The sequence below is a fragment of the Oncorhynchus keta genome, chromosome 13, assembly GCF_023373465.1.
Source record: "Oncorhynchus keta strain PuntledgeMale-10-30-2019 chromosome 13, Oket_V2, whole genome shotgun sequence".
Lineage (NCBI taxonomy): Eukaryota > Metazoa > Chordata > Actinopteri > Salmoniformes > Salmonidae > Oncorhynchus > Oncorhynchus keta.
The window spans coordinates 27,690,219-27,715,761 of NC_068433.1; the positions used below are offsets into that span (position 1 = coordinate 27,690,219).

A 25,543-nucleotide genomic window follows, 5' to 3' on the forward strand; every position below is an offset into this window, starting at 1 on the left:
GAGATACACAAATGGATATATTGGAATACAAGGGGAGAAATATCTACCAAAGTATGACTGAGATCAAAGTATCTGGAATAAATGTTTCATAAAATAAATACATTTTGTGTAGTGTGTGTCCAATGGAATCCCTCCAATGCATTTGTACAGGAGCTGTTGTCATTGTGATTGTCAGGGATCCAGTAGCTCCATGTAGGGGTTTGAGATTTAGTTCATGATGTCCAATCACATAGCTTATACTGTGATGGGAGGGAAGTCTGGAAAGTCTGGTCAAATAAGGTAGGATCCTAGTGGATCACAATAGATCCATGGAGTATTTCGAGGGGGAGTAGAATCCTGGGAAGATCCCAGTTAGGAATGGTTAGACTATGGTGTTCCAGGCTTTCTGCCCAGTGGGTGAGGTATCAGAGGACGGTGGACTCGGGGGTCCCTCTCCTCTAGGAGGGGTCGGCCCAGATTAGTGTGCAGGCCATTTTAAGTGGAGTTGTCAGTTGGGGAGATCCAGAGGGTGGGGGGGGTCAAAGTTCAAGGTGCTTTCATCATGCCAGGAGTGGTGAGTTGAGTCTGATACAGTTGTCTTGTTGTGAGTGGGGGGGGTCAGATAGAGCTGGAGACCACTACAGTTGTATTATGGTGTCTGTATTCAGATGAAGGTGGAGTCCATGGTGCTGCTGTCATGCGTGCTCCGGGCGCGAGCCTCAAACAGCTGTTTGATCAGAGCAGACTTCTCCTGCTCCAGCTGAGTGATGCGCTCACTCTTATCAGTCACCTCCTACACCAGGGCATAGAGAGGGATGGAGGGATGGAGAGAGGAGGAGTGGTAGAGGAGGAAATGAGGAGGGGAGACATGGACCGGGGAGAAGAGAGTTTAAACAAGCTTTTATTGTGCATTTAAGGAGTGTACATACAGAGCTTTGATGCAGCAGGGAGAAGAGAAGAGATAGGTAGAGGTTAGACGATCATAGAGGGACAGTGGGGACGGATACATACACAGTATATACAGTACATTTAATTGACATCTAACAGTATCTTCAGTTTACCTGGGTGAGAAGGCGGTTCTGGTCCTTCAGTCTCTGAATGGCTTGTGGTGGGGCAGTGGCAGGAGGCTGGGAGCTGGAGGAGATTGCGGTGGGCTGGGTGCCAGAGAATGGGAAAGACTGCTAAGAGGGAGAGAGAGAAATAAATTATTCACCATTATTTACCATGTTTCAGTAAAGACTCCAGTGTTTAGGGTTGACTATACTCTCTGTCTAAAACATAGAAAAAACTTTCAACATATAATTGCCACTGAGAGGATTTCAGTAAGAGTTTTCCTCTTACTGGAACTTGAACTTAGAAATTGAAATTGCACAGTTATATGAGACAACCATTCCTCATAGGGCAGTGAGGAGGCTGAGTTACACACAGTCAGGTAATATGTCTTCTTTCAAGGTGAATCATCAATATTCACCATTCCAGAGCAGGAAATGAGGTCATTAAGGCAGCGGTTGGCTTCCTGCAGCTTGGGAAGCAGAACATCCATGCGACTTTGATTCTGGGATTCTGTGAAGAAATCCTGGTGGGAGAGAGAAAGAGAAACAGTAAGAACTAGACAGTTTCAGAGAATTTATATATTATCCATACCTATTGTACTGCATTATACTGTACATGACCTGGGTCATGTTCATTAGGAAATATTCATATTTTTTTTACTTGTAATTTAAAAAAATATATATATACAGCACATATATATATTTTTTTTTTACTCGCTTTTCCCCCCACAATTTAGATCTTGTCTCATCGCTGCAACTCCCCAACAGGCTCAGGAGGTAAAGGTCGAGGCATGATTCCTCTGAAACTTGACCCGCTAAACCACAATTCATAACACCCACACACTTTACCCGGAAGCCAGCCACCCAATGTGTCAGAGGAAACACCGTCCAACTGACAAACGAGGTCAGCCTGCAGGCGCCCGGACCGCCACAAGGAGTCGCTAGAGCACGATGAGCCAAGTAAAGCCCCCCCCAGCCAAACCCTCCCCTAACCCGGACAACGCTGGGCCAATTGTGCGTCATCCAATGGGACTCCCGATCACGGCCGGTTGTGATACAACCTGGGATGGAACCCGGGTCTGTAGTGACACCTCTAGCACTTTGATGTAGTGCATTAGACCGCTATGCCTCTTCGGAGGCCTTCGGGACATATTAATTTTTAAAATAAAAATGGACAAGTCCAGGAGGTAGTCCCTCCCTGTTTCAGTTTGTTTTCTTCTTTTTGCAGCCTCATGAACAGTCCTTACCGTGCAGTGGTTGCTCTGGCCCACGTGTCTCTGTCTCTCTGTGACATTGTGGATCTGGTTCTGGTACCACTCTCTAGCCCGCTCCACCAAGTCCAGACCAGCCAGCAGAGAGTCCTTCTCCTGTTCCAACTCCTTCATCTGCTTCAGCTGGAGCAAGAGGGAGTCAACATCTATCTCACTATGATCATCAATTTGGGTCACTAACCTGAAGTCATTTGGCGACTCTGTATGCTTGCTGCTTGCTCCTCAAGCTTAGACTCATCCTGAGTCCCAAAAAAGGGGTCCCTAATTTAGGGGTCCCGTGCTTCTACACCTGCATTGCTTGCTGTTTGGGGTTTTAGGCTGGGTTTCTGTACAGCACTTTGAGATATCAGCTGATGTACGAAGGGCTATATAAATAAATTTGATTTGATTTGATTTAATTTACAATCATCCCAGGGTAAATGTTGTGTATTAGCTAAGCTTGCATGTCACATTTATGATGGTCAAAAAGCTACATCTCTACATGTTGTCCTGAGACAATGGCCCAGGGCCAATTGTGCCAGCATTGTACCCCGACCTCAAAAGGAAGAGAAATATTCATAGGAGCAATCAGCCCGGCGCCATGGTAACCGTGCATAGACCTGAGAATGGGTAAACAGTAGCCACTCCAACAGGCCGTCCTGTCCCAGTGGTAGGCAGACAGCATTGAGTTGTGCTGACCATCTTATCCTCCAGTGGCACAGCCCAGCACAGGACAGGCCCCATTCCTGGCATTCAGCCACCTGATGTGTCATCCACTCTCTCTATACACTATCACTGTTGGGAAAACCATGTCTGTACAAAGACCTATTTCCCAATGACATAAACCAACCAGCATTGTCAGAGTGTGCTGATACTGTTGTTGTTATCTGATCTGGACTATAACCAGCCAGGATAAACCTCTTGTGCCATCACTGCATACTAAACACATTTTCCCTTTCAGCTCTGGCCCTGCTGGGTTGAATGGGACCTGCAAACAGAGGACAGAGGAGAGGAGAAAGAGAGATGAAAGAGAGAGAGAGCAGAGAAAGACGGAGAGGGGTGGGGGGGATTGTGGCTGGAATTAAGCGTGACCCAGTGTCAGGCTGTGTGTTTGTGTGGTGGACCACAGAGAGGGCAGCTCTGTAGAGAGAGGGGGAAAGTGCAAGGGGAATGATAGAAAAGTTAGAGAGGGGAGAGGGTACATGTCCCAGCTAGCTGACAAGGCTAACATCACCCGTGTTAAAATGACAAAGCATACAACACCAACAATGGCATGACACTGATGATGTTGTCATATCTAAAATCACAATGTTTTATATTTAACCTATCATTAAAACGGATTGCAGGGGTTGCCACATGCATATAAACAATATCACCAAAATCCAATACAGGGAGAATACAGGGAGAAGCATATAAACAATATCACCAAAATCCAATACAGGGAGAAGCATATAAACAATATCACCAAAATCCAATACAGGGAGAAGCATATAAACAACATCACCAAAATCCAATACAGGGAGAATACAGGGAGAAGCACATAAACAATATCACCAAAATCCAATACAGGGAGAATACAGGGAGAAGCACATAAACAATATCACCAAAATCCAATACAGGGAGAATACAGGGAGAAGCACATAAACAATATCACCAAAATCCAATACAGGGAGAAGCATATAAACAATATCACCAAAATCCAATACAGGGAGAAGCATATAAACAACATCACCAAAATCCAATACAGGGAGAAGCACATAAACAATATCACCAAAATCCAATACAGGGAGAAGCACATAAACAATATCACCAAAATCCAATACAGGGAGAATACAGGGAGAAGCACATAAACAATATCACCAAAATCCAATACAGGGAGAATACAGGGAGAAGCATATAAACAATATCACCAAAATCCAATACAGGGAGAAGCATATAAACACTATCACCAAAATCCAATACAGGGAGAAGCATATAAACAATATCACCAAAATCCAATACAGGGAGAAGCATATAAACAATATCACCAAAATCCAATACAGGGAGAAGCATATAAACAATATCACCAAAATCCAATACAGGGAGAAGCATATAAACAATATCACCAAAATCCAATACAGGGAGAAGCATATAAACAATATCACCAAAATCCAATACAGGGAGAATACAGGGAGAAGCACATAAACAATATCACCTAAATCAAATACAGGGAGAAGCATATAAACAATATCACCAAAATCCAATACAGGGAGAAGCATATAAACAATATCACCAAAATCCAATACAGGGAGAAGCATATAAACAATATCACCTAAATCCAATACAGGGAGAATACAGGGAGAAGCACATAAACAATATCACCTAAATCAAATACAGGGAGAATACAGGGAGAAGCATATAAACAATATCACCTAAATCAAATAAAGGGAGAAGCACATAAACAATATCACCAAAATCCAATACAGGGAGAATACAGGGAGAAGCACATAAACAATATCACCTAAATCAAATACAGGGAGAATACAGGGAGAAGCAAATAAACAATATCACCTAAATCAAATACAGGGAGAAGCACATAAACAATATCACCAAAATCCAATACAGGAAGAATACAGGGAGAAGCACATAAACAATATCACCTAAATCAAATACAGGGAGAATACAGAGAGAAGCATATAAACAATATCACCTAAATCCAATACAGGGAGAATACAGGGAGAAGCATATAAACAATATCACCTAAATCAAATACAGGGAGAAGCACATAAACAATATCACCAAAATCCAATACAGGGAGAATACAGGGAGAAGCACATAAACAATATCACCTAAATCAAATACAGGGAGAAGCATATAAACAATATCACCTAAATCCAATACAGGGAGAAGCATATAAACAATATCACCAAAATCCAATACAGGGAGAAGCATATAAACAATATCACCAAAATCCAATACAGGGAGAAGCATATAAACAATATCACCAAAATCCAATACAGGGAGAAGCATATAAACAATATCACCAAAATCCAATACAGGGAGAAGCATATAAACAATATCACCAAAATCCAATACAGGGAGAATACAGGGAGAAGCACATAAACAATATCACCTAAATCAAATACAGGGAGAAGCATATAAACAATATCACCAAAATCCAATACAGGGAGAAGCATATAAACAATATCACCAAAATCCAATACAGGGAGAAGCATATAAACAATATCACCTAAATCCAATACAGGGAGAATACAGGGAGAAGCACATAAACAATATCACCTAAATCAAATACAGGGAGAATACAGGGAGAAGCATATAAACAATATCACCTAAATCAAATAAAGGGAGAAGCACATAAACAATATCACCAAAATCCAATACAGGAGAATACAGGGAGAAGCACATAAACAATATCACCTAAATCAAATACAGGGAGAATACAGGGAGAAGCATATAAACAATATCACCTAAATCAAATACAGGGAGAAGCACATAAACAATATCACCAAAATCCAATACAGGAAGAATACAGGGAGAAGCACATAAACAATATCACCTAAATCAAATACAGGGAGAATACAGAGAGAAGCATATAAACAATATCACCTAAATCCAATACAGGGAGAATACAGGGAGAAGCATATAAACAATATCACCTAAATCAAATACAGGGAGAAGCACATAAACAATATCACCAAAATCCAATACAGGGAGAATACAGGGAGAAGCACATAAACAATATCACCTAAATCAAATACAGGGAGAAGCATATAAACAATATCACCTAAATCCAATACAGGGAGAAGCATATAAACAATATCACCAAAATCCAATACAGGGAGAATACAGGGAGAAGCACATAAACAATATCACCAAAATCCAATACAGGGAGAAGCACATAAACAATATCACCAAAATCCAATACAAGGAGAAGCATATAAACAATATCACCTAAATCCAATACAGGGAGAATACAGGGAGAAGCATATAAACAATATCACCAAAATCCAATACAGGGAGAAGCATATAAACAATATCACCTAAATCCAATACAGGGAGAAGCATATAAACATTATCACCTAAATCCAATACAGGGAGAATACAGGGAGAAGCATATAAACAATATCACCTAAATCCAATACAGGGAGAAGCATATAAACAATATCACCAAAATCCAATACAGGGAGAATACAGGGAGAAGCACATAAACAATATCACCTAAATCCAATACAGGGAGAAGCACATAAACAATATCACCTAAATCCAATACAGGGAGAAGCACATAAACAATATCACCAAAATCCAATACAAGGAGAAGCATATAAACAATATCACCTAAATCCAATACAGGGAGAATACAGGGAGAAGCATATAAACAATATCACCTAAATCCAATACAGGGAGAATACAGGGAGAAGCATATAAACAATATCACCAAAATCCAATACAGGGAGAAGCATATAAACAATATCACCTAAATCCAATACAGGGAGAAGCATATAAACATTATCACCTAAATCCAATACAGGGAGAATACAGGGAGAAGCACATAAACAATATCACCAAAATCCAATACAGGGAGAAGCACATAAACAATATCACCAAAATCCAATACAGGGAGAAGCACATAAACAATATCACCAAAATCCAATACAGGGAGAAGCACATAAACAATATCACCAAAATCCAATACAGGGAGAAGCACATAAACAATATCACCAAAATCCAATACAGGGAGAATACAGGGAGAAGCATATAAACAATATCACCAAAATCCAATACAGGGAGAATACAGGGAGAAGCACATAAACAATATCACCAAAATCCAATACAGGGAGAAGCACATAAACAATATCACCAAAATCCAATACAGGGAGAAGCACATAAACAATATCACCTAAATCCAATACAGGGAGAAGCACATAAACAATATCACCAAAATCCAATACAAGGAGAAGCATATAAACAATATCACCTAAATCCAATACAGGGAGAATACAGGGAGAAGCATATAAACAATATCACCTAAATCGAATACAGGGAGAAGCATATAAACAATATCACCAAAATCCAATACAGGGAGAAGCATATAAACAATATCACCAAAATCCAATACAGGGAGAAGCATATAAACAATATCACCTAAATCCAATACAGGGAGAAGCATATAAACATTATCACCTAAATCCAATACAGGGAGAATACAGGGAGAAGCACATAAACAATATCACCAAAATCCAATACAGGGAGAAGCACATAAACAATATCACCAAAATCCAATACAGGGAGAAGCACATAAACAATATCACCAAAATCCAATACAGGGAGAAGCACATAAACAATATCACCAAAATCCAATACAGGGAGAAGCACATAAACAATATCACCAAAATCCAATACAGGGAGAATACAGGGAGAAGCATATAAACAATATCACCAAAATCCAATACAGGGAGAATACAGGGAGAAGCACATAAACAATATCACCAAAATCCAATACAGGGAGAAGCACATAAACAATATCACCAAAATCCAATACAGGGAGAAGCACATAAACAATATCACCTAAATCCAATACAGGGAGAAGCACATAAACAATATCACCAAAATCCAATACAAGGAGAAGCATATAAACAATATCACCTAAATCCAATACAGGGAGAATACAGGGAGAAGCATATAAACAATATCACCTAAATCGAATACAGGGAGAAGCATATAAACAATATCACCAAAATCCAATACAGGGAGAAGCATATAAACAATATCACCTAAATCCAATACAGGGAGAATACAGGGAGAAGCATATAAACAATATAATCTAAATCCAATACAGGGAGAATACAGGGAGAAGCATATAAACAATATCACCAAAATCCAATACAGGGAGAATACAGGGAGAAGCATATAAACAATATCACCAAAATCCAATACAGGGAGAAGCATATAAACAATATCACCTAAATCCAATACAGGGAGAATACAGGGAGAAGCATATAAACAATATCACCAAAATCCAATACAGGGAGAAGCATATAAACAATATCACCAAAATCCAATACAGGGAGAATACAGGGAGAAGCATATAAACAATATCACCTAAATCCAATACAGGGAGAATACAGGGAGAAGCATATAAACAATATCACCAAAATCCAATACAGGGAGAATACAGGGAGAAGCATATAAACAATATCACCAAAATCCAATACAGGGAGAAGCATATAAACAATATTACCAAAATCAAATACAGGGAGAAGCATATAAACAATATCACCTAAATCCAATACAGGGAGAAGCATCTAAACAATATCACCAAAATCCAATACAGGGAGAAGCATATAAACAATATCACCTAAATCCAATACAGGGAGAATACAGGGAGAAGCATATAAACAATATCACCAAAATCCAATACAGGGAGAATACAGGGAGAAGCATATAAACAATATCACCTAAATCCAATACAGGGAGAATACAGGGAGAAGCATATAAACAATATCACCAAAATCCAATACAGGGAGAATACAGGGAGAAGCATATAAACAATATCACCAAAATCCAATACAGGGAGAAGCATATAAACAATATTACCAAAATCAAATACAGGGAGAAGCATATAAACAATATCACCTAAATCCAATACAGGGAGAAGCATCTAAACAATATCACCAAAATCCAATACAGGGAGAAGCATATAAACAATATCACCTAAATCCAATACAGGGAGAATACAGGGAGAAGCATATAAACAATATCACCTAAATCCAATACAGGGAGAAGCACATAAACAATATCACCAAAATCCAATACAGGGAGAAGCATATAAACAATATCACCTAAATCCAATACAGGGAGAATACAGGGAGAAGCAGCTCCAAACAGTACAAACTACCATACAACTGCGAGAGCATTAAGATGACAACCCCACACTAGCAGTGTCCACTGGCACTGTTCACTAGCTTCAACAACTCATTAACCACAGACACACAACAGAACTGTCAAAAATTCAGCTAGTTGACAACTTGTTATCTCTCTCTGACTCTGCTCATAACTCCATAGTTAAATATTGACACAGCTTGACACGCATCTGGAGTGGGTAGTAGACATATATATACATGGAAACTCCTCAATGGCCAGTCTAAATATCCCTCCTTCTCTTTGTCTCTCCTGTAATTGTTCTCACTCACCCAAAGGAAAAAGTGCAGCGCCTTACTGCTGTACAGACTGCTGCTGAGAGGGATGAAGACAGTGGTGTAGGCTGCCCAAACGGCTGTCCAGGCTGGGCCGGGTGGACCAAGCGAGTCCCCTGCTTCCAGGCCCCTGGGTCCGACCCGGCTCATTACCATGTGGACAGGCAATCAGAGGGGGGTGGAGGAAGGGGGAGGGGGAGCAGCTCCCTCTACAACTCAACGCAGAGAAAGAGTGGAAGGAGAGAGGAAAAGACAGAGAGAAAGGGAGAGAGAGTAGGGTTCAGAGAAATGAGAGGCAGGGGGAGAGAGAAAGAGAGAGAGAGAGGATGAGAGAGAGAGAGAGAGAGAGAGAGAGAGAGAGAGAGAGAGAGAGAGAGAGAGAGAGAGAGAGAGAGAGAGGATGAGCGAGAGAGGATGAGAGAGAGAGAGAGAGAGAGAGAGAGAGAGAGAGAGAGAGAGAGAGAGAGAGAGAGAGAAGGCATGGAAGGGGGGCAGGAGATCCGGAGGGCAACAATAGGAGAGGGGTTGGACTGAGAAAAAAGGGGAGGGAAGTAGGGAGAGGGGTGGAATGGTGGGTGTTGGCCAACAGAAACAAAGTGCCAGAGAGCAGTAGAAGTCTGCACAGAGCAGAAAGGCCTGTTTATATATGGAACTGTTCTCAGCTTCACCCTCTAGATAAAATGACCCCTAACATGAACACCATCACTGAACATCACCAGCGTTGAGAACATGGTTGTTTGACTGCCCCTCTTAAATCTGTGCAACAGTGTGTGTGTGTGTGTGTGTGTGTGTGTGTGTGTGTGTGTGTGTGTGTGTGTGTGTGTGTGTGTGTGTGTGTGTGTGTGTGTGTGTGTGTGTGTGAGTGTGCACGCGTGTACGTACCATTCCGTAACCCACTCCGTTGGTGATAGTGTGGCGTCTCTGCTCATCCCGGCTCCGCCCATGGCGTCTGGAGGCAGTGAATCCTGTGGCTGATTCACTCTGGGACCTCGGCAAACCAGCCTCCACAATACCTGGACCAGAGAGAGGGCAGGAAGGGGTGGTCACCAACAGACTTCCAGATCTTGTCTGGAACACAGGTATCAACTGTCTGGTTAGTACATTGTACAGTGAGCTCCAAAACTATAGGGACAGTGAAAATTCTGTTGTTTTGTCTCTGTACTCCAGCACTTTGGATACAATGACTATGAGGTTAAAGTGCAGACTGTCAGCTTTAATTTGATGGTAATTTCATCCATATTGGGTGAAATGTTTAGAAATTACAACACTTTTTGTACATAGTCCCCCCATTTTAGGGGACCAAAAGTATTGAGACAAATTCACTTATATGTGTATTAAAGTAGTAAAAGGTAAAGCATTTAGTTTCATATTCATAGCACACAATGACTACATCAAGCTTGTGACTCAGCTGTTTTTTGGGGGGGAGGTGGATCAGCTTTAATATTGCAGGTAGATTGTGCTTCCATCAATGTTAATTGTCTGCATCATTTCCAATCTCCCATATATATTTTTGGTATATATATATATATATTCCACCCAATATATGTGTATCTATATATACATACATACATGCACATACATAACCACACATATATATATACATACATACATATATATGCATACATACACATACATTTATACATACAGTTGACTCTGAAGTTTACATACACTTGGGTTGTAGTCATTAAAACTCATTTTCACCCACTCCACAAATTTCTTGTTAACAAACTATAGTTATGGCATGTCAGGTAGGACTTAATTTTTCCTACAATTGTTTACAGACAGATCATTTCACTAATAACTCACTGTAGAAGTTTACATACACCAAGTTGACAGTGCCTTGGAAAATTCCAGAAAATGATGTAATGGCTTTAGAAGCTTCTGATAGGATAATTGACATCAATTGAGTCAATTGGAGGTGTACCTGTTGATGTATTTCAAGGCCTACCTTCAAACTCAGTGCCTCTTTGTTTGACATCATGGGAAAATCAAAATAAATCAGCCAAGACTTCAAAAAATAAATTCTAGACCTCCACAAGTATGGTTCATAGTTGGGAGCAATTTCCAAACGCCTGAAGGTACCACGTTTTGTCTCCTAGAGATGAATGTACTTTGCGCAAATCAATCTCAGAACAACAGCAAAGGACCTTGTGAAGCTGCTGGAGGAAACAGGTACAAAAATATCTATATCCACAGTACGAGTCCTACACCGACGAGTCCTATACCGACGAGTCCTATACCGATGAGTCCTATACCGACATAACCTGAAAGGCCGCTCAGCAAGGAAGAAGCCACTGCTCCAAAACCGCCATAAAAATATATTGGATATATTGAAGCAACATTCAAGACATCAGTCAGGAAGTTAAAGCTTGGTCGCAAATGGGTCTTCCAAATGGACAATGACCCCAAGCATACTACCAAAGTTGTGGCAAAATTGCTTAAGGACAACAAAGTAAAGGTATTGGAGTGGCCATCACAAAGCCCTGACCTAAATCCTATAGAACATTTGTGGGCAGAACTGAAAAAGCGTGTGCGAGCAAGGAGGCCTATTACCCTGACTCAGTTACACCAGCTCTGTCAGGAGGAATGGGCCAAAATTCATCCAACTTTTTGTAGGAAGCTTGTGGAAGGCTACCTGAAATGCTTGACCCAAGTTAAACAATTTCAAGGCTACGCTACCAAATACTAATTGAGTGCATGTAAACTTCTGACCCACTGGGAATGTGAAAAGCATTTCATAAAAGCATTTCACACTCTTAAAATAAAGTGGTGATCCTAACTGACCTAAGACAGGGAATTTTTCCTAGGATTAGATGTCAGGATTTGTGGAAAAACTGAGTTTACATGTATTTGGCTAAGGTGTATGTAAACTTGTATATACACATACACACTTTTTTTTAAAGAATATACCTACCTATAGTTTCTACAGATTGTAAATTAAAGATACACATTTTTGCTAAAATAAATATTATTTTAATAATCTATTGACTATGACTTTTCAAATCACCCAGTATTGCTGTCTGTAGTGTTAGTTCTAGGTAAATGTTGCAATTCTTCATCCATTCCTGTACCTGTGACCAAAAACAAGCTACATATGGACAGTACCAAAATACATGATCTAATGACTCTGCCTCCACACAGCATAATCTGCAGAGCTGGGAAGATTGTATCCCCCATATATAACATTCTATTGGTTGCAAGAATTTTGTATAATCATTTAAATAGAAAATTCTAAGTTTTGAATCCGGCGTCGTTTTGCGTGTCAATTCATAAACCATGTGCCATGGAATCGGTATATCAAAAATCTGTTCCCAACTATTTTGCAATTTATATGGCACAGCTGTCAATTTTTTGGTCCTTAAATGAAACTGGTATATATTTTTATTTATCAAAGTTTTCTTTAACAAATGATGGTCTTTAATGCAGGGCTGACAGACAAGTTCCTTACTTTTCCCCCTTCTACCTGTCTCCTCCATTTTTTGTGGTCATGCTGCAACTAGTTGGTTGTAATGTTGGATAAAGCAGACATTTCCATATGTCTACGGAAATGTTGCTTGTTTTGGTTGTGTTTCAGATTATTTTGTTGCCCAATAGAAATGAATGGTAAATAATGTATTGCGTCATTTTAGATTCACTTTTATTGTAAATAAGAATAGAATATGTTTCTAAACACTTCTACATTCATATCGATGCTACCATGATTACGGATAATCCTGAATGAATCATCAATAATGATGAGTGACAAAGTTACAGATGCACAAATATCATACCCCTCCAAATAATTCTGACCTCCCCTGTTATTGTAATGGTGAGAGGTTAGCATGTCTTGGGGGTATGATACTTGTGCATCTGTAACTTTATCACTCGTCATTATTCATGATTCGTTCAAATTACAGCTGACAGTCTGCACTTTAACTTCATAGTCATTGTATCATTTAAAACCCAAAGTGCTGGAGTACAGAGCCAAAACAACAAGAAAAATGTGTAATTATGTGTAATTACTGTTGGAACTCTGTATATGCTTCTGGGTACCCATCACCTAACACATTAAATGAAAACCTAACCATTTGCTGTGAGGAATAACATACACTGTAGGTACATGTTAGTGTTTGGGTATCTTTGCTCTTATATAATGTTAGTATCAAATACATAGAGCTAGGCTACCCTTTGGATATACATGGATTTCTGCATAAATTGGTCATAAAATTAGATCTGATCTTCCTCTAGGTCACAACAATAGACAAGCACAGTCTGCTTAAACTAATAACACACAAACAATTATATGTTTTTATGTCTTTATTGAACACACCGTGTAAACATTAACAGTGCAGGGTGGGAAAAGTATGTGAACCCTTGAATTTAATAACTGGTTGATCCTCCTTTGGCAGCAAAAACCTCAACCAAACGTTTTCTGTAGTTGCGGATCAGACCTGCACAACAGTCAGGAGGAATTTTGGACCATTCCTCTTTACAAAACTGTTTCAGTTCAGCAATAATCTTGGGATGTTTGGTGTGAACTGCTCTCTTGAGGTCATGCCACAGCATCTCCATCAGGTTGAGATCAGGACTCTGACTGGGCCACTCCAGAAGGCATATTTTCTTCTGTTGAAGCCATTCTGTTGTTGATTTACATCTGTATTTTGGGTCGTTGTCCTGTTGCATCACCCAACTTCTGTTGAGCTTCAATTGGCGGACAGATAGCCTAACATTCTCCTGCAAAATGTAATGGCGCCAGAAAGGATGGCTACCGTTTCATGGGCTCTTAACCAACCATGCTATTTTGTTAGTTTTTTCACATTTTTTGTAACTTATTTTGTACATAATGTTGCTGCTACCATTGTTTTTGACCGAAAAGAGCCTCTGGAAATCAGAACAGCGGTTATTCACCTTGAACTGGATGAAGCATTTCTCCTTAATGAGTCGGTTGAGAGGGATTTACTCCAGACACCCGAACAGGCCCTCATCCCCGTCATTCGCAGGAGAAAGAGACGGAAAAGATATTGCGGAAAGAGATCAGGCTGCCTTGTGAGGATCCGCTGACGCGTGGCTAATCTGTCCTTGCCATCCGTACAACTGGCCAACGCACAATCGCTGGAAAATAAATTGGAAGAGCTAAATGCACGTATATCCTACCAACAGGACATTAAAAACTGTAATATCTTGTGTTTCACCGAGTTGTGGCTGAACAACGACATGATTAACATACAGATGGCGGGTTACACACTGCATAGGTATGATAGAACAGCAGCCTCTGGTAAGACAAGGGCTGGCAGTCTATGCATATTTGTAAACAAATGCTGGTGCACGATATCTAAGCAAGTCTCAAGGTTTTGCTCGCCTGAGGTAGAGTATCTCATGATAAGCTGGAGACCACACTATCTACCTAGAAAGTTTTCATCTGTATTTTTCATAGCTTTCTACATACCACCACAGACTGGCACTAAAACCGCACTCAACAAGCTGTATACCGCAAACAGAAAAATGCTCATCCAGAGGCGGTGCTCCTAGCGGCTGGGGACATCAATACAGGGAAACTTAAATCTGGTTTACCTGATTTCTATCAGCATGTCAAATGTGCAACCAGAGGGAAAAAAACTCTAAACCACATTTACTCCACACACAGAGACGCGTACAAAGCTCTCCCTCGCCCTCCATTTGGCAAATCTGACCATAATTCTATCCTCCTAATTCCTGCTTACAAGCAAAAATTAAAGCAGGGTGCATCGGTGACTCAGTCAATAAAAAAGTGGTCAGATGAAGCAGATGCTAAGCTACAGGACTGTTTTCCTAGCACAGACTGGAATATGTTCCGGAAGCTTATAAGAAATCCTGATTTGCCTGATCTGATGAACAATCAAACAGGCAAAGTTTCAACACAGGACTAAGATCAAATCATACTACACCGGCTCCGACACTCATCGGATGTGTTAGTATCACCATTACAGACTACAAAGGGAAGCACAGCTGAGAGCTGCCCAGTGACACGAGCCTACCAGACAAGCTAAATAACTTCTATGCTCGCTTCGAGGCAAGTAACACTGAAACATGCATGAGAGCATTAGCTGTTCCGGATGACTGTGATCACGCTCTCCGCAGCTGATGTGAGTAAGACCTTTAAACCGGTCAACATTCACAAGGCCGCTGGGCCAGAAGGATTACCAGGACGTGTACTCTGAGCATGCGATGACCAATTGGCAAGTGTCTTCACTGACTTTTTCAACCTCTCCCTGTCCGAGTCTGTAATACCACCATGTTTCAAGCAGACCACCATAGTTCCTGTGTCCAAGAACACTAAGGTAACCTGCCTAAATGACTATCGACCCGTAGCACACACATCTGTAGCCATGAAGTGCTTTGAAAGGCTGGTCATGGCTCACATCAACACCATTATCCAAGAAAACCTAGACCCACTCCAATTTGCATACCGCCGCAACCGATCCACAGATGATGTAATCTATTGCACTCCACACTGCCCTTTCACACCTGGACAAAAGGAACATCTATGTGAGAATGCTATTCATTGACCGCAGCTCAGCATTCAACACCATAGTGCCCTCAAAGCTCATCACAAAGCTAAGGACCCTGGGACTAAACACCTCCCTCTGCAACTGGATCATGGACTTCCTGCATGCTCAGTCCCCTCCTGTACTCTCTGTTCACTCATGATGGCACGGCCAGGCACTACTCCAACACCATCATTAAGTCTGCTGATAACATAACAGTGGTTTGCCTGATCACCGACAATGATGACACAGCCTACTAACCGGTGCCCTCGCACATTGACTCTATACCGGTGCCCCCTGTATATAGCCTCACTACTGTTATTTTACTGCTGCTCCTCAATTACTTTTTACTTCTTAAGACTGCATTGATGATTAAGGGCTAAGGGCTTATGAGAAAGCATTTTACTGTAAGGTCTACTACACCTGTTGCATTCGGCGCATGTGACAAATACAATTTTATTGTATTAGAAAATGTCTTGATAAACTTGGGAATTCCTTTTTCCGTCAATGGTAGCAAGCTGTCCAGGCCCTAAGACAGCAAAGCAGCCCCAAACCATGATGCTCCCTCCACCATACTTTACAGTTGAGATGAAGTTTTGATGTTGGTGTGCTGTGCCTTTTTTTCCACACATAGTGTTCCTTCCAAACAACTCAACTTTCATCTGTCCACAAAATATTCTGCTGTAGAGCTGTGGAACATCCAGGTGACTATTGCAAACTTCAGACGTGCAGCAATGGGTTTTTTTGGACAGCAGTGGCTTCTTCCGTGGTGTCCTCCCATGAACACCATTCTTGTTTATTGTTTTACGTACCGTAGACTTCGTCAACAGAGATGTTAGCATGTTCCAGAGATTTCTGTACATCTTTAGCTGACACTCTAGGATTCTTCTTAACCTTATTGAGCATTCTGCGCTGTGCTCTTGCAGTCATTTTTGCAGGACGGCCACTCCTAGGGAGAGTAGCAACTGTGCTGAACTTTCTCCATTTATATACAATTTGTCTTACCGTGGACTGATGAACATCAAGGCTTTTAGAGATACTTTTGTAACCCTTTCCAGCTTTATGGACTTCTTCACCTGCATTGCTTGCTGCTTGGGGTTTTAGCCTGGGTTTCTGTACAGCACTTTGAGATATCAGCTGATGTAAGAACGGCTTTATAAATACATTTGATTTGATTATGCAAGTCAACAATTCTCTTTTGTTTGAAGCATGGTTCACATCAGGCAAATTTGAGTTTGAATCACCAGAGATAACATCAGTCTAACACATTATCACCACAAACCCACCCCAAATCTTGTGAGTGTGTGTGTGTCTCACTGACAACGATGAGACAGCCTATAGGGAGGAGGTCAGAGACCTGGCAGAGGATAACAAGCTCTCCTTCAACGTAATCAAGACAAAGGAGATGAATGTGGACTACAGGTAAAGGAGGACTGAGCACGCCCCTATTCTCATTGACGGGGCTGTAGTGGAGCAGGTTGAGAGCTTCAGGTTCCTTGGTGTCCACATCACCAACAAACTATTATGGTTCAAACACGCCAAGACAGTCGTTAAGAGGGCACAACAACTCCTTTTCCCCCTGGCATGGGTCCTCAGATCCTCAAAAAGTTATACAGCTGCACCATCGAGAGCATGGTTGCATCACCAACTGGTATGGCAACTGCTCAGCCTCCGACCGCAAGGCACTACAGAGGGTAGTGTATACGGCCCAGTACATCACTGTGGCCAAGCTTCCTGCCATCCAGGAACTCTATACCAGGCGGTGTTAGAGGAACCCCATAAAATTTGCCAAAGTCCTCAGCAAGCGGTATCGGATTGCCAAGTCTAGGTCCAAAAGGCTTCTTAAAAGCTTCTACCCCCAAGCCATAAGACTCCTGAACAGCTAATCAAATGGCTACCTGGACTATTTGCATTGTCGTCCCATATTTGCATTACGCTGCTGCTACTCTGTTTAATATCTATGCATAGTTACTTTACCTCTACCTATATGTACATATTACCTCAATTAAACTGTGCCACCGCTCATTGACTCTGTACCGGTACCCCCTGTATATAGCCTCGTTACTGATATTTTATTGTTGCTCTTTAATTATTTGTTATTTTTCTATTTTCTTCTTTTTATTTATTTTCAGTTTATTTGAGTAAATACTTTCTTAACATTTATTTTTCTTAAAACTGCATTGTTGGTTAAGGGTTTGTAGGTAAGCATTTCACTGTAAGGTCTACACCTATTGTATTCGGCACATGTGACAAATAGAATTTGATTTGATTTTGTGTGTGAGACATCCTGCAGTGCCTATGGTGGCCACACGAGGAAGCTAACCTCCCTGCTAACCAATATCAACTGAGAGACAAGAGGTTTCTCTCTGGTTGTTTTGAATGTGGACAAGTTACATTTCTGAGGGGGAAGATGAGAAGAAAATGCAAGTTCAGGTGATAGTAGATAACAGAGCAGAAAAAACATGATAGTCTTCCATGTTGTGTCATGACTCCCAGAAATCCTGTTAATCGGTAACTGGATATAATTCCTTGAGGGCAGAAGTATGTGGGGTTCAGAGTGGCCAAATATGTAAGGAGACATATGTAAAGCTCCTAGTTTAGTGTTTCTAGATAGTCTTCAAGTTGGACTCTGGCACCCGAAGAGGATATTGTTTACCAGTGTACGTAAGCCTCATTTGCACACCTTATAACAGCATTGCTAATTGAAATGGTTTCCTCTGTTGATGTGCCATTTCCCATTTGATCTAAACACATAAACACAACATGTATTGTTTTTCCATTCCAGCAGCAAGAAATTGTGATGAAAAACTTTTTTGATTGTACAGCAGAGGAGAGGTTAGTTTGAGGGAGCATGTGAGAAAGAGCCAGTCAGTGAGAGAGAGTATAGAGAAGAGAAAGAGCGAGACAGTGGGAGAGGCAGCAAGAAAGATAGTGAGTTAGTATTGAAATCATCATATCAGGGTCAGAATCTGCCCTACAGAGTATGAATGCTGCTCAGCTGAAGATAAAATGGTGACCCACGGGGGAATCTGTAGGCTTATTCTATCACACTCAACTGATCTAGACTCAGCTCATTTTATTTGCACTCATTATAGTCTCTTTAACGCTTGGATAGAAGGCTAACAATAGTTTAACATTTACCGTAGCATTGTCTATTATTAACTCAGTGTTGATGGAAATATTGACATTATCACATATGGCACTGACTTTGCCTGTGCTACATTCCTAACTCTGTTGTGCTGTGAATGAATAACACTCCAGGCAGTTGAGGGACGTCTTTATAGCAGTTTCTATTGCTCCGTGCATCCACAGGTGATGTCATGTTGTCTTGAGCAGTAACGGCTGACAAAGAATGTCCCTCCTGTACTCTGCGCCTCCCCTGTTGTCTCTCTCTCTCTCTCTCTCTCTCTCTAGAGCCAGTTTTTCCTGAGGTGAGTTGTTCCTCACACCTCACAGCTAATCTGCAGTCAGACGGGTCAGGAAGGCAAGCTCTGACAGGCTCTCTCTCTCTCTCTGTCCAACCACTTCCACACAGCCTCCTCTGCCTGTCTGGCTGCATACAGCTCACTGCTCAGATACACAGAGATAGAACGGCAGGATCTGCAGCCATGAAAAATGTTAAATCTTTCCTAATGTTTAGAGCATCATATAACATGGATGTCATTTCACCCACACAGTGATGCTGTCCAGAAGCTGCCTTTAAAAGCGTGGGAATTATTTTCCAGTGCTCCAGAGGAATGATAATTGTTATTATGCCTTTAATTCAGCATAACCTTGGCAGGACACTAAAGCATTGGGTTCAGTAGCTCTGTAAACCATAGCCCACAATCCAGCACCAGCCGCTGGCCCATTACCCTGCTCCAATACCACATCAGCCTCTTCACTGAGTACCACAGGGGCAGCCGTGACCTCTATCCATGGTTGTGGACATCCCCCAAGAAGAGACAGCATCCCAAATGTCACTCTATTCCCTATGCAGTGCACTATGTAGAGAATAGGGTGCCAGAGAGAGAGGGAGTGCAGGGTAATGGCCACTTCTTCAGGGGTGGGCAGGATTTCACAGCTGCCGTGCCTCAATTACCCTGCGTGTGGTAATCTGCTCTAATCCAGCGGGTTTGCTGGGGGAGTTAACATCACCATTCACCACACTTTCCAATCCCATGTACAGGCTCCTCTAGAGTGGCTCTGTGGCACTGACGTAAGTAGCTAGCCAGGGCCTCCAGGCTGCTTCTTCACGGACATGTCACAGTTATAGCTTCAGACATTCCCAGTTATACAGACAGACATGCTTGGATTCAGCAAGGCCATTAGAGAGAGAGAGAGAGAGAGAGAGAGAGAGAGAGAGTGTGTGTGTGTGTGTGAGAGAGTGAGAAAGTGTGTGTGTGTGTGTGTGTGTGTGTGTGTGTGTGTGTGTGTGTGTGTGTGTGTGTGTGTGTGTGTGTGTGTGTGTGTGTGTGTGTGTGTGTGTGTGTGTGTGTGAGATGCATGTGACAAAGCAGGATTTTCTTCATGGCTTTCCCGACCTCGGTGAACACAGGCCAGTCTAATGAGGGCACCGGGAAAGGACCAGTAAAGGTTGGGCTGATGATCCCGTTAGCAGCAGTCCAAACCCCAGTCTAAACTCTGGCTAAGCATCCTGAGGAATTTGAGACATGATCTGTGACTCACGCTGGACAAGTTGGAGGCCAATTACTGAATTACACACTTTTCACTAGAGCGGAGAGATTTAAAAGGCATACCAGGGCTTTGAAATAATGGTGGTTAGTTAGCTGAGCTCACCCATTAGTAAAATACCAGTGAGTGTGGAAGGATTGACCCCTAGCTGTGGCCCCTAGCTGTGGGCTCTGGTTCTCTGTTCTAATGTGGCAATTTGGCTGTGGTTCCAGTGGTTCCAGGGCTAGGAAATGTACAGCAGCGGCCTGGCTGGTCTTATCATCTTCACATAGAGGGAGAGAACAAACAGCTAAGTTATTGAAGAGAGCTGTCCATAAACACTGACACTAGCAGTATGGGTGTAGTGTAGGGTAAGGTTTGGTGTTAGCATGTGTGTAGGTGAGGTCAAATTAGAAGTTACAAGGCTGTGATGACAAGCTCAGAGTAGGCACCTTCACACTAAAAGAAAGGATGTGATCAAAAGATCTGGGAATCAGTTAGCTGACTCAAAATGGAGCCTATTGCACAGTACTTGTCCTGCACTGTAAAAAGTAGGACGGCACAGTTCTTCATCTGAAGTGTTTTTTCTGATTGGTATGATCCAAAAATACGCTTTGGTTCTTTCAACCTATTCAATTAGTCTGAAATCAAATAACAACTTTGACAGATCAATGTGATTTTGGAGGCCTGGCCTATTGGGGCTGTGGCTTTCAGTTTGTTATTTTTGGCCACCTGTGAGAGTGAATGTCATTCCAGGAAATGTGTTCTGTTTTTTATTATTTTATTATTATATGTTGACTGCCAGCACTGAATCTTAAATGGAAAATCCACTCAAAAACTAACTTTTGGTATCTTTTTCATTAGTCCACTGTTGATACAGTCCCAAAATGTTTTGCATGTCAGCAGTCAAGATTTTAAGATATTGGACTTTCAAGAAAAGTGGATAGGTCACTATTGTCTAGACATGTACAGTACACAGCTATCTAGCTATCATTAACAGTTTTACCTACCTGCAGATTCATACTCTATCATTTCATGCATAGTGGCTAGCTATGACAATCCATTTGTACTGTAGCTATGGGCTGGGATTATGGTTCATTGTTTAGCTAGCTAGCTGGCTACATGTCTAAACAAAAGACTCTACTTCGCAATAGAATGATTACATGACCCATCAAGTTAGCCAGGTATGTCTGGGGGTGGTTACGGACATCTATTGTATATCATGAACATGTGTACTGTACATGTCTAGACAATAGTGATCCATCCACTTTTCTAGATGTGGTTGGGGGTGGTTATAGCATGTCTTTCACATGACCCATCAACTTCGACAAGTGTCTGGGTAAGCATCATCTAATATGCTAATTATAAAATATAAATAAAATATTTTTATCTGGACACATTCAAAGTCAGATTAGGATATAGGCCAAGTACTAGATGAAGTGTATTTTCAAAAAGCAATATCAAATGTTACTAGTCTACATAAGGCTGAATGGAGGCGGTGGATCACACATAGCCAATATTGACTTTGCAGCTGGCCCATCTAGAGGAAATCGCTCAGTTCTGCCTCCAGGGCAGGATTCATGACAATAAACGTCAACCTGCGAGACTGCATGCATCAAGAGCTCAGAGGGCAGCTGACACTTAGTCCAGTGGTGGAAAAAGTACCCAATTGTCAAACTTGTGTAAAAGTAAAGATACATTAATATAAAATGACTCAAGTAAAAGTGAAAGTCACCCAGTATAATACTACTTGAATAAAAGTCTAAAAGTATTTGGTTTTAAAAATACTTAAATATCAAAAGTAAATGTATTTTCTAAAATATTCTTAAGTATCAAAATTAGAAGTAAAGGTATAAATAATTTCAAATTCCTTATATTAAGCAAACCAGACGGCACCATTTTAGTGTTTTTAAAATGTACAAATAGCCAGGGGCACACTCCAACACACAGACATAATTTACAAACGAAGCATTTGTGTTTAGTGTGCCCAGAGGATCAGAGGCAGTAGGGATGACCAGGGATGTTCTCTTGATAATTGTGTGATTTGGGCCATTTTCCTGTCTTGCTAAGCATTCAAAATGTAATGACTACTTTTGGTGTCAGGGAAATGTATGGAGTAAAAAGTACATTATTTTCTTAAGAAATGTAGTTCAGTAAAAGTAAAAGTAGTCAAAAATATCAATCGTAAAGTACAGCTACCCCAAAAAAGCAACTTAAGTAGATACTTTAATGTATTTTTACTTAAGTACTTTACACCACTGATTTAGTTTGATGCTAAACATTTTGTAACCTGGAACTTAACCTGTTGTGTTGCAGAGGTTAAGTGAGAGGATGTCTGCGTGTCTGGTATAGCGATGATAAGTGCTCGTGTGTGTGTTTCATACCCCTCTATGTCCACACCTGGGTCAATGAGACTGAGACAGCAGAATAGCCCTGACCGGTTTACAACCCACTTGATCTCATTACTGAGTGACGATCAATGAGCTTTACATCATTGAGTCTTTCCCGATCGCTTACCCTAGTGAGAAACAAAATACACCCATGGAGAGAGACAGCGAGAGAGAGAGATGGATGACTGGTCCTGATCTTAGATAATTCATCTCTCCTGCAGACCCACTCAATACTCATTCAGATATGTATTTAATTTATCACAATGTGAAATCAATCAAGAGTGACATTCAAACTTACTTGGTTTTTGGAGGCTTGGTGACTCGAGCGCAAGGGACTCTATGGACCTCACCCGACTCTGCTGTGGATGAGCTTGCTTCACCATTCGAACCGAATCTTCTCGATACGAACCGCTTTCGAGCACAATGGGAATCCGTTCCAAACTTCTGCCTGATCTCTCATAACCCGCATTGGTGTACCGCACGGGGCCACCTGCGGCAGAGGTGACTGGGTATCCAGTGTTCCCCTCCTCATGTCTGGACCGACTCTGAAGTGAGGACGCGCGGTTGTGATGCGTTTTATTGGTCCCGTTGCTCGGATCCAGTGGAATAACTTTGTTTTCAATCCGAGTTCCGACAGAGCAGGCAGAAAGCGGGGCTGGTTTTTGCGCTGCCAGATGGTGCTGTTTAGAGTGCGGGTGTTCCGGGTGCACGGCAGACGGGCCCTTCATTTGGTTGTTGTTGTCCGGGTTCAGCATCGAGTATCGTAACCCCGCCACGAAGCGCTCAAATGTCAGGCAACCATGCGGTGGGGCCACCCTCCTCAGGCACTCCAGCACCCCGCCGGGCAAATCATGAGTATCTGCCCCTTGCCATCGACTCTCAATCTCCGATATGTGCACATACCCTCTCTTCCCGTCATCAAGGATGTCAAAGAGTGTCCTCAAACTGTGTAAAAATGCTTTGGGTAACCCATCTGTTGAATATTCCGTGTCTTTAGGCTGCATTTTACCGGTTCTGCTGGTCTTGCCTTCTCTTCTTGTGCCAATCCTACCGTAAATTGTCGATGACCCGTTCAATTTGCTCCTCCGATCAGTCACTATCAGAGCCATTCATTTATCAATCGTTGAACTGAATAATGGCAAACTCAAACCTCACCAAGATATATCTTAGAACGTGGTTATAAAGTCTTATTACTTTGCGCGTGATACAACAACTATTCGTTTGTAATAAGTAGCCTAGCCTACTATATTTATTCAAAATTAATGAGAAATTCTACCCATTTCTCTTTATGCCTTCCATTGACGAAACACTGCTTTCCCTCTCCGGATTTGCAGCTCCAGGATACTTTATTTCAACTGGACAGTCCTTCAAACGTCTGCGCAGATTTGTCTAGGGACACAGCCATTGGTCATCGTCAGAATTGCCGTGCGCTTATTGGTAGGAACTTGTGGAAGGTAGAAGTTTGAGTTGTGCTTTTGTTATTCATAGAGCCGGAAGTTATTCGCCCAAGGATTCATACCCTACCCACTTAATGAGTGAGGAAATATGTGTGTTTACCCTACATCTGGGTCTAATTGTAAATTTAAAAAATAGTCATTCTTTATCCAAGATGTTTACAATAATGTTTATACACAGTAATAGGCATATGATACACTGTAGCCTATGAGTGAGACATTGTAGATTAGAGCATTGTATCACCACTATATTCCATAAATGAAAGTGTTTTAACTGACTAAGCCACTAATATTTCACAATGTTTAACATATAGGGCTTTGTAAGCTTTATATGACCAAACATATCGTAATATATCTTTAGAAAAAAGGTTCTTATAACTAACACAAGTCACAGCTATCTCGTCTTTCCTCCATGTAGATACATCATTAGAGGAGAGCAGTCACTTCCATTTCATCCTCAAGCCTCGCTTGCTCAGACTTGAATTCTTCTCTCATCCCTTGAGGACAACTTTTAATTTGATGTAATTTAAGTTTCACTCTGTCACAGGGAATGCTGCAACTTATATAGGCTACATTTATGATGTATCCCTGTTTCTACTCTCTCCTCCCACTGTAAACCAACCAACACAGTACTAGTCATTATTGATAACATATTGATTTTGCGAACAGAATCACTGAATGCCTGAGGGTGAGATCAAATTGATTGTCATAGTAAAGGATCTGACAATTGCATACAGTAGAAAGTCCAACACACAGTGGCTTTGGTCAGTAATGGAAGGAATTATCCTAACAGTAAACCCTCTTTGGCTACTCCACCGGGGTCAGCTAGTGCACGCTCCTATGTAGTAGCATAGCTAGAGAAAAAGATGGTGTGTGTGCGTGCGTGTGCATGCTCATGTGTGTGTGTGCACGTGACAGGGAGAGATAGACTGCACTGCCAATGTGAGTGGTGTTCTTTTACTGATCGGCAGGTTCAGAGTCAGACAATTTAATCCTCAATTCTCTACCAGCCTCCCTCCCCTCCTTTTCCTTTCACCCTGTCACGCACATACACTGCCACAGTCACACA

The 25,543-nt window shown here is 41.4% G+C and overlaps 1 protein-coding gene and 1 long non-coding RNA gene across 13 annotated transcripts; both read right to left on the minus strand.

The window, feature by feature from the left end:
• Positions 1-595: 595 nt before the first annotated feature.
• On the minus strand, positions 596-24,360 carry LOC118387524 (suppressor APC domain-containing protein 2-like). Of its 2 annotated transcripts, none has more exons than XM_035775958.2 (6): positions 23,319-24,360; positions 10,357-10,487; positions 2,279-2,425; positions 1,451-1,555; positions 1,041-1,157; positions 596-772 (listed from the first exon to the last, which is right to left on the minus strand). In XM_035775958.2, exons 1-6 carry the CDS (start codon positions 24,127-24,129, stop codon positions 644-646), a joined length of 1,440 nt encoding a protein of 479 aa, XP_035631851.1. In that variant the 5' UTR covers positions 24,130-24,360; the 3' UTR covers positions 596-643. The 2 variants fall into 2 exon arrangements, with proteins under 2 accessions (XP_035631851.1, XP_035631850.1); XM_035775957.2 differs by having other exon boundaries at positions 1,041-1,160.
• LOC127906771 (uncharacterized) lies at positions 2,438-9,464 on the minus strand. Of its 11 annotated transcripts, none has more exons than XR_008062813.1 (5): positions 8,954-9,464; positions 8,292-8,380; positions 5,938-6,499; positions 5,188-5,610; positions 2,438-5,148 (listed from the first exon to the last, which is right to left on the minus strand). It is a non-coding gene; the product is annotated as an uncharacterized LOC127906771 (long non-coding RNA). The 11 variants fall into 11 exon arrangements; XR_008062812.1 differs by lacking the exon at positions 8,954-9,464 and adding an exon at positions 8,598-8,947; XR_008062809.1 differs by lacking the exons at positions 8,292-8,380; positions 8,954-9,464 and adding an exon at positions 7,513-8,280 and having other exon boundaries at positions 2,438-4,692; positions 4,832-5,148; positions 5,938-7,178.
• Positions 24,361-25,543: the final 1,183 nt, after the last annotated feature.

Coding starts and splice junctions, on each gene's coding strand:
- LOC118387524 (XM_035775957.2), bottom strand. CDS start 24,129: ATGGCTCTGATAGTGACTGATCGGAGGAGCAAATTGAACGGGTCATCG. Junction 10,488..23,318: donor ACCAAGCCTCCAAAAACCAA/GTAAGTTTGAAT, acceptor TCTCTGGTCCAG/GTATTGTGGAGGCTGGTTTG. Junction 2,426..10,356: donor ACGGAGTGGGTTACGGAATG/GTACGTACACGC, acceptor CTCTTGCTCCAG/CTGAAGCAGATGAAGGAGTT.